At 38.8% G+C, this 12,059-nt stretch overlaps 1 protein-coding gene across 1 annotated transcript in view; it reads left to right on the top strand.

Moving 5' to 3' along the window:
- rlf (RLF zinc finger) overlaps positions 1-12,059 on the top strand; it is a 21,167-nt gene that overhangs the window by 3,887 nt on the left and 5,221 nt on the right. The window contains exons 3-7 of the mRNA XM_032501327.1: positions 1,336-1,417; positions 3,233-3,368; positions 3,506-3,708; positions 8,630-8,766; positions 9,936-10,077. Coding sequence (XP_032357218.1) covers positions 1,336-1,417; positions 3,233-3,368; positions 3,506-3,708; positions 8,630-8,766; positions 9,936-10,077 — 700 coding nt within the window. The remainder of the gene's footprint in view (positions 1-1,335; positions 1,418-3,232; positions 3,369-3,505; positions 3,709-8,629; positions 8,767-9,935; positions 10,078-12,059) is intronic.

Here is a 12,059-nt window from a genome sequence, read left to right as displayed (position 1 = left end):
CTTGCAGTTTTACCTTCTTCCCCATCTCAACAGGGAGTAAAGGCCGTTATCTGGGGGGGGTTTGGATCTACAGCCTTTTTCTTGCAGTGCCAGGTGTAAATATCCTTTAGGCCGGGTAGGGCACTGTGTATTGTTTAGCCAAACAAACCACTATTGACCATTTAACAAAGCAAAAGTAACGCTATGTCTTATCTGATTAATCAATGGAATAATGGTACACTTGACTACTACAATAAGCAATAGCTGCAGCCCTACATTACTTAAATTATGTCATTTAGAGATTCACAATGTATTTTGGTTAATTTCCAAGCTCACATTCCGGCTTCAATCACTTTCCTTCCATCTGCAAATGGAGGTTGTTTCAGTATTTTCAGCTGAATACAAAGTGTGATGGGAAATTACATTTTTTTTATTATTATTAATCATTACTATGCCTTTGTGTTAAATTATTTCATTCAATTAATTTTCTTATGTATCCTCCCTGAAGCAGAGTTGACAGCTGTCTGTTGACTCATCACCCATTGAAGGCTGGTGCCTTGTAGTCAGAAAGATACGGATGTCCAGACCTATGTTTGTTGATCGATCAAAAGGGTGCAGAGCTGGGACATTTTTCTTACTGTACGTGACCAAATGACACCAGGTTGTCTTTCGCAGCTAAGATAAACAACCGCTAGAGACTCTGGGGCATGGGGGACAGATGCAGAAGAGACGTAGAAACTGCTCCAACTTGTCTCAGTGTTATGATTAATTGTTTTGCTAAGATTAGGCATGTTCCCAAACAATATCTCCTCTTGTCTGGGAAAATGAATACAAGACCGTGTTGTTTCTGTTTAACTTCACCAGACTCTGCATATCGTTACTGCTATAAACTTTCTGCATTAGTTCTCGCCATTTATACTTTGCAAAGTGTAATTAAAACTTCTCCAAAGACGAACTCATTACTTTTGCTCAGCTGTCTTTTTGTGTGTTTCAACAAAGTCTCATTTTCAAAACTTCTCTTCTCCTGCTGTACAGAAAACTTCACAACAAGTTTTACATATATGATCTTTTAATAGTTAACTTGTAGAAGTTAAATTTAACTCCTGGCAGAGGGACTTGTTATGTGATACAAACTCAAAAACATGTCTCCATTGTTCCTTCCATTTTCAAACAAGCCTTTTTGACATGTTAAATGCATCAATATGTAAAGCTGACTCTTCTAAAACATTATTACAGAGCTAGATAATATTGTTCCCTTATAAATGAAGATAGTATCACAGACTGTTGTTGAGATTTAACTGTCCAGAATGATCATAATGAACACAAATCATTGTAATCAGTTGTTATTTCTTACAGGAGCTGTTTTGAACTGTTGCTGTCTGTGCCTGAGAATGAAATCCCATATGAAGCCTGGGTTCAATTCCACCACTCTGTTCAGGTAAAGGGAAAGGGACCTTATTTTAAGACCATTTTTGTTCATGGGTTGCGGTCTTAAATCCTAGAGAAAATAATCTTATTGACAAATCAAGCACAGTGTTGCACAATAGTTGCCTGGATTAATCACAATAATGAAATTGTTTTGTCATTTTAAATAAGTTACATTTACCACCAGAGTTGACAACAAAGTGTAAGTAATTTTTTTTTTAAACTAAGCAGTTTAAGCCGAACTGTAACCAAGTTTCATTTCCAGACCTGGGGTCTCATTTATAAAACTGTGTGCAGGATCCTTGGTAAAAGTGTATGTACACCCGAAAGCCAAAAATGACGTACGCCCCAAAAAATTCAGATGTATAAAACCGTGTTTACGCAATGTTCCCTTTTAAATCACAGATTACCCACAAGAGCGCGTATATCAATCAGCATCTTATCCCGCCCTGTACAGCCTTGGTGAATGCTGATCAGTATGTTAATGGCCTGGCAGTTGTTCTTTTGTTTTGCTGAATCATACCCAAGCATGACAACTGGCGAGAAAAAGCAAAATACTTCCAAGACGTTCAGGAATTGTTGAAAGTTGAATTATAATTTTGACCGTCACACAGTGTAGGGAAACCTGATCTATAGACTACCTATATTAATAATACTGTCCAAAATGGCAGGTATTACGGCACTTGGGGACAGCTTCGATATACCAGACCTATATAATAAGATTTAACAGAACTATACATTATATCCAAACAAGTCTTAGTGTTAAAGTTGAAGATTATATATAATAGTTATAAAAAAATTATTTGGACCGGTATGGCACAGTTCTGGCACGTTGCCCTCTCTACTGGACCCAATTCAGTGCATAGATCCACGAGCACATCTTTAAGGAATTTAAATCTGCATATATATATATATATATATATATATATATATATATATATATTTGTGCGATTGTTGACACCTTGCTAAAATCACAGCATCAACTAGTGGTATCCCCCACCCCGAGATACAATTTGAAGATGAAAGTGTAATAGCCCAACAAATTTTTCTTAATGCAGGTTTTGTCATGAACAGTATCAAAGTTTGGACTGAAAATGAAGACATTAAGGTTAATGATTGTGCAAGAGCTTAATGGCTGTATTTTCAGACTTTGACATTTGATGATATATGCACAGTATTAAAGTTATGTAGGCTATACTGTGTTCTGCCGTTATTTAATAGTGTATTTGATGCTATCCTGTATTCCATGCAGTTGGCCCATCTCCTCCTCCTGCACTCCGTAGCGAAAAATGTGACGGTGAGACAGCGCTGATTAAACATTAAGAACAAATTTTTATTTGAGGTGTTTATGGAACAATTATCACCGCAAGTGGAAATAACACTGCTGGATGTAATCTTTTTAATAACGTGGACGATATGGAGTGAAGAAATTTGTGTGCGGCATCAGAGTTTGCTTGGAAGGCCGCACATTTTCCTGACAAGTTTGTTTTTTATAAATCACAACCTTTGCGTGGGAAGTGGCATACACACATTTTCAGCCCTGTTTTTTGCGTACGCAACGTTTAAAAAATGAGACCCCAGAACTAGGTATTTAATTATTTATTTATTTATTGGGTCTACAAATTACAGTATGTAATGTGAACTAATGCTCTTGTTAGTTAGTCATTTTCACATGATAATAGTGGATGAGAACCACTGTTTAGAAAAATAAGGCATAATGATTAGATTATTATTTTTTGGATTAATATTCTGATTTTCAAGAAGGAACCAAACAAATTGTTCTTTTAAAATTGTATTTAGATATAACATTTTTGTGTGTCTATTGCAGATTTCCCATGATACCTTGTTACAGTTTGGAAGCACAGACCTCCAAGCTTTACTCCAGATCACAGGAGAGGGTGGAGCATGGAGCAACCCAGTCCTTACGTCTCTCCTCACCGGCCAGCACACCAACCCAGAAGAAGGTTGGAATCTAGTTAAGCAGTTTAGTCATTTAGGTTATTTCATTCGGACACAATGGCACAGGTTTTACCTTTTCATTGTTACATTGGCCATGTCATGGTAGTTTACTAATCAGATATCCTTTGCATTCTGTTGCTAGTTGATGCATACATCAGCTTGGAGGGTGAGGGCTTCATGGAGATGCGGGTAAAGCACCTGGAGAAGATGGGCGAAGTGGCCAAGGCAGTGGTGCTGGCCAAGGCTTGCACTGAATGCAGCTTCATCTCCAACCAAGCTACCTTTCGTCAAACTTATGTCTCCCTGCTTTGTCACCTGCTGCCTAATGAAGAGGCCATCACGGAGGTATTCCAACACTTTGTTTGTGTACAGGGAGCGGAATACTTGCACTAGACTTTTATGTGTTGGCATGACCTTTTCAGTACATTCATTCAACTGTTATGAAATGTTACATAACAGGAATGGTTCCTACAGGTACGATTTATCACAAATAACCAACAATGTTTCAAAAGAATACAAAAATATTAAAACAATCAGAATTGACCAAAGACCAAAAAAATTAAAAGGTTTGTGAAGGAGCAGGCGGAAGCATACACCCTATTCATACTACTAGTTGGCGGGCAAGAACATCAGTCTCCTAGCAATGAAACCTAGTAAAATAATCTTCTTGCCATGTGATGTGAAAGACTTTCCAGATAGCTGGATGTACTAACTGTAAACATAACTAACAGACTCAGACACGCACACATACTGTACAGACGCAGAGACACAAAGACATGCCGCAAACACACACACACACACACACACACACACAGCAGGCTCAGTAGGAGGAGGACACAGTTAAGTTTTATAGCAGTGAATAAGAAAGAAAGAAATTATAAATAGCATCCTTTTCTTTTAGCAAATTTTGAAAACGGGTCCAGCAGACCCAAACACCACACAAGAGTTAAGGTGGGAATGGTCATGCAGTTCCTCTCGTTAGTCCACAAACATACAAAAAACATAGCAACTTTACATGCTATTACTCAACAAACTCAAGCTAGTTGCATTCAATAACTTCTTCTGTGTTTTTTGCTGTGGCCGCCGGTAGAGTAGAGGAGAGATCCAAACACAGGCACGGCTTTAAAATACAGACAGACAGAGGTCTGTCTGTATTTAATGGGAGCAATTCTCTCCCATCTGGTAATATAGAATTGAATTATGAAAATATGGACATATTTGCAAGTCAAACATTTTAATAATACAAATGAAAGTGACTATTTATAGAGTTTATCTGTGCCGTCTCCAAAAATAGAGCCCTCCAATAGTTTAAAAAAGGCTTTATAGGTCTTTAGATTGAGGCACAGAATAATTGTGCCATCAGTAATGACTTTCTACATGTTGTATGTGCATTTTTTAATTTTAAACACATACTTGCATAGCAGTAGTCCTCCTTAAACTCACTGACATGTTTCCTTATTGTTTGGTCCTTGCTCTGTAGTGCCGTCTCCATTCCCACACCTTTTCTTGGTATGATGTCAGTTAAATACCTTGTATGTCCAGTTTTAAAATCTCATGCTTTCAGAGCTGTTACAGCATAACATCCCACTTTGCTTTACTTGTGATACATATAATGAACTAATACATTGCATTATAAAGAGTCAAATATTTGATCTTACATATTTAATTTGTTATGTATTGATCTTAATACTTCACTACATTGTTTGTTTTTTGTGTGTGTTTTGACTAAGGTCCTTTTCACACCTGAAAGTCCAAAGTTCACGTATTTGTTACAATGTATACATATAATCCAGTTAGTTTTGGTTTCACACTGCAGTTCTGCAAGCGCACTAAAGAACGATACATGACATCTGCGTCTTGTCACTATCACATATGTGAGCCGTGTCACTCGATAATTATATTGAAGACGGGCTTGCCCTTATTTGTGAGTTTTTTTCCAGCGGACTTCTGCTCTCCCCAATCTACCGCAGCTATTTGAGATGGGTTTTTTTACGTTGTTGAGAAGCAAAACACAAGTACTTAACTCGATTTTTAAGAAGCTACAGCATGTATCCAGAGACAAAATGAAACCTACATGTGCTACCACTTAACAAGTAAACTGCTAGTTTCTTCTCTGTACTGATTGCCAACAACTGTCTGCTCTGAGCGCATCCTCCCTCACTCTATCTGTGAAACTGTTCCCTTATTGACTCACTTACTGTTCTCTGTATAGTGTTTTATTAAATAATGAACTATGTAGGGAATGGGCAAATAAGATTTTGGACACTACAATGACAATATCTAAACATTGTTTCGTCAGTAGATGCGCCTGTTTGTGTAATGTTAGTGGGCACACCGCTCCATTTTTTCATTTTCTCAGTTTTCTCTGGTTAGACACAACCGCGCTGCATTGTGGTATACAGGGGAGTAAAATGTAGGGTACATCATTTAAACAGTCAATTTAGCTGTGCATTGTGGGTATTTTATAGTGGACTATATAGTAAATGAAATTAACCATGGAGAATTTGAATACCACTTAAAAATGACAAACACACTATATAGTGAATTATTTTGTGAAGAGAACACAGCGTACGCCCCAAGCACTGAGCTATTTCTTAAAGTAGGTTCTCCTATAGCACAATGATGGCCTGCCTGAAATTCCTGTATTTGGTCCGAAAGTCCAAACCATTCAAAAAATGCTTTCACACTAGAAACGAACCAGACCATGGTTCAGTTTGAACTGGACCAAGACCACCCTCAAAATTTTAGTTTGATTTGGAGCATGCTTCTGGGGAGGTTTCACACTTGTAATTTGGTTCAGATCAAACTGAAAAGTCCGGACTAAAGGTAAGTGTGAAAACCACCTTACTTAGTTGATATTGGATAGTCCAAGGATCCATGTTTCTCAGGAAGGCTCCAATATCATGGTTGCAGCTGTCAGCCTGGGTCTGTCTGAGGTTTCTTCCTAAAAGGGACTTTTTCCTCAACACTGTCGCACTGTTGCTTGCTCTGGAGAGAATTACTAGAACTGTTGGGTCCTTGTAAATTATAGTGTGTGGTCTAGACCTACTCTATCTGTAAAGTGTCTTGAGATATTTCTTGTTATGATTGAATTGAATAGAACCCCAAAATCCCAAATGATCCATGTTATGGATAAACTCAGAAGGAGCTTGACCCTGGATACATTAAGAAGGTTCTGGAGACTTTGATGACCTACACAGAAGCATTTAACAAAATCTTGATTGTGTAGAATTAAACAGGACAATTTAACCACAGTGTAGTGCCATCCTAACTCTGAAATCCTCTCTTTCTTAACCCTTGTGTTGTCTTCCCATCAATCATGAAAAAAATATATATTTTTCAACATTATTAGCGCTTTTTCCAGCATTTTTTGTCACTTTTTCAATGTTATGGGGTTTGCGGTTTGTTTGTTTTTTTTCTAAAGTTTTTTGACATTTTTAATGTTGACATTTGCAGCGATTATTTCGACGGCCCAGTTTTTTGTGACAAAAAAAAAAAACGGGTCAATTCGACCCAAAAACAACACAAGGGTTAAGGTTTATATAACCTCTAGTGGACATAAAATATTTAGAGATTATCAAATTGGTCCTTCTTCACTCATCTAGGCATGTGTGAAGATGCTGTTGGATTATTAACAACAACTATGTACCCCAAGATCGTGTGCGTGCGTGCGTGCTCTCCCAATATGATCTGATACCAGTGCCCTCTTTTTCTCATGTTTAAAATCTGTATACACTCACCGGCCACTTTATTAGGTACACCTGTCCAACTGCTCGTTAACACTTAATTTCTAAGCAGCCAATCACATGGCGGCAACTCAGTGCATTTAGGCATGTAGACATGGTCAAGAGAATCTCCTGCAGTTCAAACCGAGCATCAGTATGGGGAAGAAAGGTGATTTGAGTGACTTTGAACGTGGCATGATTGTTGGTGCCAGAAGGGCTGGTCTGAGTATTTCAGAAACTGCTAATCTACTGGGATTTTCACGCACAACCATCTCTAGGGTTTACAGAGAATGGTCCAAAAAGAAAAAACCTTTTTGATGCCGGAGGTCAGAGGAGATGGCCAGACTGGTTCGAGCTTATAGAAGGGCAACAGTGACTCAAAACCACCCTTACAACCAAGTGGCAGAAGAGCATCTCTGAACGCACATCGTCGAACTTTGAGGCAGATGGGCTACAGCAGCAGAAGACCACATTGGGTGCCACTCCTTTCAGCTAAGAACAGGAAACTGAGACTACAATTTGCACAAGCTCATCGAAATTGGACAATAGAAGATTGGAAAAACGTTGCCTGGTCTGATGAGTCTCTCTTCTGCTGCGACAGTCGGATGGTAGGGTCAGAATTTGCGTCTACAACATGAAAGCATGTATCCATCCTGCCTTGTATCAACGGTTCAGGCTGGTGGTGGTGGTGCATGGTGTGGGGAATATTTTCTTGGCACTCTTTGGGCCCCTTGGTACCAATTGAGCATCGTTGCAACGCCACAGCCTACCTGAGTATTGTTGCTGACCATGTCCATCCCTTTATGACCATAATGTACCCAACTTCTGATGGCTACTTTCAGCAGATAATGCGCCATGTCATAAAGCTGGAATCATCACAGATGGTTTCTTGAACATGACAATGAGTTCGCTGTACTCAAATGGCCTCCACAGTCACCAGATCTCAATCCAATAGAGCATCTTTGGGATGTGGTGGAACGGAGATCGCATCATGGATGTGCAGCCGACAAATCTGCGGCAACTGTGTGATGCCATCATGTCAATATGGACCAAACTCCCTGAGGAATGCTTCCAGCACCTTGTTGAATCATGCCACAAGAATTGAGGCAGTTCTGAAGGCAAAAGGTGGTCCAACCCGTTACTAGCATGGGGTACCTAATAAAGTGGCCGGTGAGTGTACTTCACTGTGAAACTTGAATCTTGTTAATATAAGATTAGATGAGTCCAAGCATTGCCGTGGTACTAAAAACTGTGCCTAAATGAATAATTACAGATAGCAAAAACACAATTTTGAAATGACAAGGAAACTGCATTATATGAAGATCACATCATGATCAATGACCAAGCCGCTTTATAAGGTCCGTATTTGCTCCGATACCAATCCGGCAGATCATATTGGTGCTTCCCTAGTTAACGTGTTCTTCACAGTTGCTCACTCGGTATAGAGGAGTTAAATTTACCGGTATTTATTAAAATGTTAAAATGTGTTTTCTCTAATGATGTTTTTTAAGCAGTCAATGTTGTGTTTACTCCCTGAACAGATATCCAGACTTGACTGTAAGGATGTTCTGGAGATCACATGTAATTTGGAGACTGAGGGGGAGGAGAACACTGCCTTCATTTTGTGCACAACCTTCCTGACACAGCAGCTTCAGCAGCAGAGTCTTTACTGCTCCTGGTGAGTAGTCCCTTTTATGGTGCCAAAAGATTGGGAGGACTGGAATGTATTATGCATTATGTATTCATGACCATGGGTTAAAGTGGACCGGGACAATCCTGAAAGGTGTTCTTACACCTTCTGATCAATCTAATTGGCAGTTTTATATGTCAGTGTTTCCCGTTTGTTAAAAAGAAACGCTAAATATCCATTCCAGCGGTTACCCTGTTCCTCCTCAGTCAATGAACAGTGTCTGTGGTTAGTTTATGGATCTAATAATTAATATGTTTATTATATAAACTAGTAAAATTAGAAGATCAGACGTGGTTAAGATCACATTGTTGGTAACCTAACGGTTGAAAACAGTAGTTGGTAGTGAACGTCGCAGTATCATGTTGCAGATCTGGTGTTTAAGTTGAACTAAACATTCATTTAAAACAGATTGGTGAGGCTGTTTTGCCCTCGTGCTTCGTGAAGTTAGCTGTAACTGATTATAGCCTCAAAGTGTATTGTGCCGGACTCCGTTTATAAAAAAAGAAAAGAAATAGCCTTTGTCATGTCATATGGTAACTTAGGAGGCAATTTGGTCTTGTGTCCTCTTATTCATTTGGCATGCAGTTGACACACCAGTCATACATTTGTTTTATTTGAAAACTCAACTCCTGGCATTTGCTCCTGGTGTTCTTCACCACTGTTTTGAAAGTAACAAGTGAAATAGCTTTAAAAGAGAGTAAGTGCTGTGCAGTGCAAGGGTCTTCAGCATTTTTTAAACCAAGGACCGCTTCACTGAAAAAGAGACGGATCAGGTATCTACATACTACATTTTATATAATGAAACTGCATGTTAAACTAGGTCTACAATAATGTTTTGTATCATCAGTGGGGATTGATATTTGCTAATAATATGTTGGATTCAGTGACTGCAGTGACTCTGAGAACGGCCTAAGGGTCCCGGACCCCAGTTGAAGATCTCTGGTATAGTGGATAGAGAATTTGAAGTAGTAAGAAAGTTTAAAGTGTTACATTTGAAAAGATACTCCTCTGATCTTAGGTTTCCCCCACCTGCCTGATCCCACTATAACCCCTGTTTATATCTACAGTCAAATAGAAAATGAGTATATTTCTGAGAAAGAGAAAATTCTAATATTTAATCATTTTCTTGTCTTTTTTCTTCTTTTTTTTATCCAAAGGGAGTTGACTCTGTTGTGGAGTAAGCTTCAAAGGAGGATTGACCCCTCGTTAATGTCTCTTCTGGAACGATGCCTTCAGTTAGGTGCCATTGCCAAAACGGTCCACCATTTGCTTTGCCTGGTCCGTGTCATTCAGACAGAGGTGAGCCCAACAGTCATACTGTCCTTTTCTTTGCTGGATTTGAGATGGTACATTTCTTTATGTAGGGCTCCTTTCCAACCAGTTATAGTGCCTTGCGAAAGTATTTGGGCCCCCTTGAACATAAAGATATAAAACTGTAATTTTTGTGAAGAATCAACAAGTCATGAAGTGGAACGAAATTTATTGGATTTCAAACTTTAACAAATAAAAAAAACTGAAAAATTGTGAATGCAAAATTATTCAGCCCCCTTAAGTTAATACTTTGTAGCGCCACCATTTGCTGCGATTACAGTTGTAAGTCGCTTGGGGTATGTCAGTTTTTTGCACATCAAGAGACTGATATTTTTGCCCATTCCTCCTTGCAAAACAGCTCGAGCTCAGTGAGGTTGGATGGAGAGCGTTTGCGCGTTTTCAGTTCTTTCCACAGATTCTCGATTGGATTCAGGTCTGGACTTTGACTTGGCCATTCTAACACATGTTTATTTGTGAAACGTTCCAATGTAGATTTTGCTTTATATTTTGGATCAGTGTCTTGTTGGAAGACAAATCTCCGTCCCAGTCTCAGGTCTTTTGCAGACTCCATCAGATTTTTTTCCAGAATGGTCCTGTATTTGGCTCCATCCATCTTCCCAACAATTTTAACCTTATTCCCTGTCCCTGCTGAAGAAAAGCAGGCCCAAACCATTATGCTGCCTCCACCATGTTTGACAGTAAGGATGGTGTATTCAGGGTGATGAGCTGTGTTGCTTTTACGCCAAAATACTGTTTTGCATTGATGCCAAAAAGTTTGATTTTGGTTTCATCTGACCTAAGCACCTTCTTCCACATGTTTAGTGTGTCTCCCAGGTGGCTTGTGTCAAACTTTAAACAAGACGTTTTACAGATATTTTTAAGAAATGGCTTTCTTCTTGCCACTCTTCCATAAAGGCCAGATCTTTGCAGTATATGACTGATTGTTGTCCTATGGACAGAGTCTCCCACCTCAGCTGTAGATCTCTGCAGTACATCCAGAGTGATCATGGGCCTCGTGGCTGCATCTCTGATCAGTCTTCTCCTTAGATGAGCTGAAAGTTTAGAGGGACGGCCGTGTCTTTGTAGATTTGCAGTGGTCTGATACTCCTTCTGTTTCAATATAATCGCTTGCACAGTACTTCTTGGGATGTTTAAAGCTTGGGAAATCTTTTTGTATCCAAATCCTGCTTTAAACTTCTATGCAACAATATCTCGGACCTGCCTGGTGTGTTCCTTGTTCTTCATGATGCTCTCTGCGCTTTAAACATACCTCTGAGACTATCACAGAGCAGGTGCATTTATACGGCGACTTGATTACACACAGGTGGATTCTATTTATCATCATGAGTCATTTAGGTCAACGTTGGATCATTCAGAGATCCTCACTGAACTTCTGGAGAGAGTTTGCTGCACTTAAAGTAAAGGGGCTGAATAATTTTGCACAGCCAATTTTTCAGTTTTTTATTTGTTAAAAAAAGTTTGAAATATCCAATAAATTTCGTTCCACTTCATAATTGTGTCCTACTTGTTGTTGATTCTTCACAAAAAAATACAGTTTTATATGTTTTATAATTGAAGCCTGAAATGTGGCAATATTTCGAAAAGTTCAAGGGGGCCGAATACTTTTGCAAGGCACTGTAATTCTAGGATTTAAGGAGCCTAAACTAAAAGAACTAATTGCTTTCTTAGCAAGTGTTATCACCACATTGGCAAATAAGTCTTATAACAAACAAAAAAACAACGCCATTGTACAACGAACAATTTTCACACAAGGTAACAACAACATAGTCTCTGTTTGTTTGGGAATGATAATAATAATGGAGACAACATAAGGTGGAAATGAAGACCTATTTAGACAGGTGTAAACTTTACCAAAAAAATGTCATCCCTGTTTTAATGTATTTCATTTTGAATTGCAATGATATTTTACCTACAGAGTTTCAGAATGTAAAACGTATGCTTTAAAAAAA

Source organism: Etheostoma spectabile, chromosome 20 (assembly GCF_008692095.1).
Source record: "Etheostoma spectabile isolate EspeVRDwgs_2016 chromosome 20, UIUC_Espe_1.0, whole genome shotgun sequence".
Taxonomy (NCBI): domain Eukaryota; kingdom Metazoa; phylum Chordata; class Actinopteri; order Perciformes; family Percidae; genus Etheostoma; species Etheostoma spectabile.
This window is presented reverse-complemented; position numbering and strand designations above follow the sequence as displayed.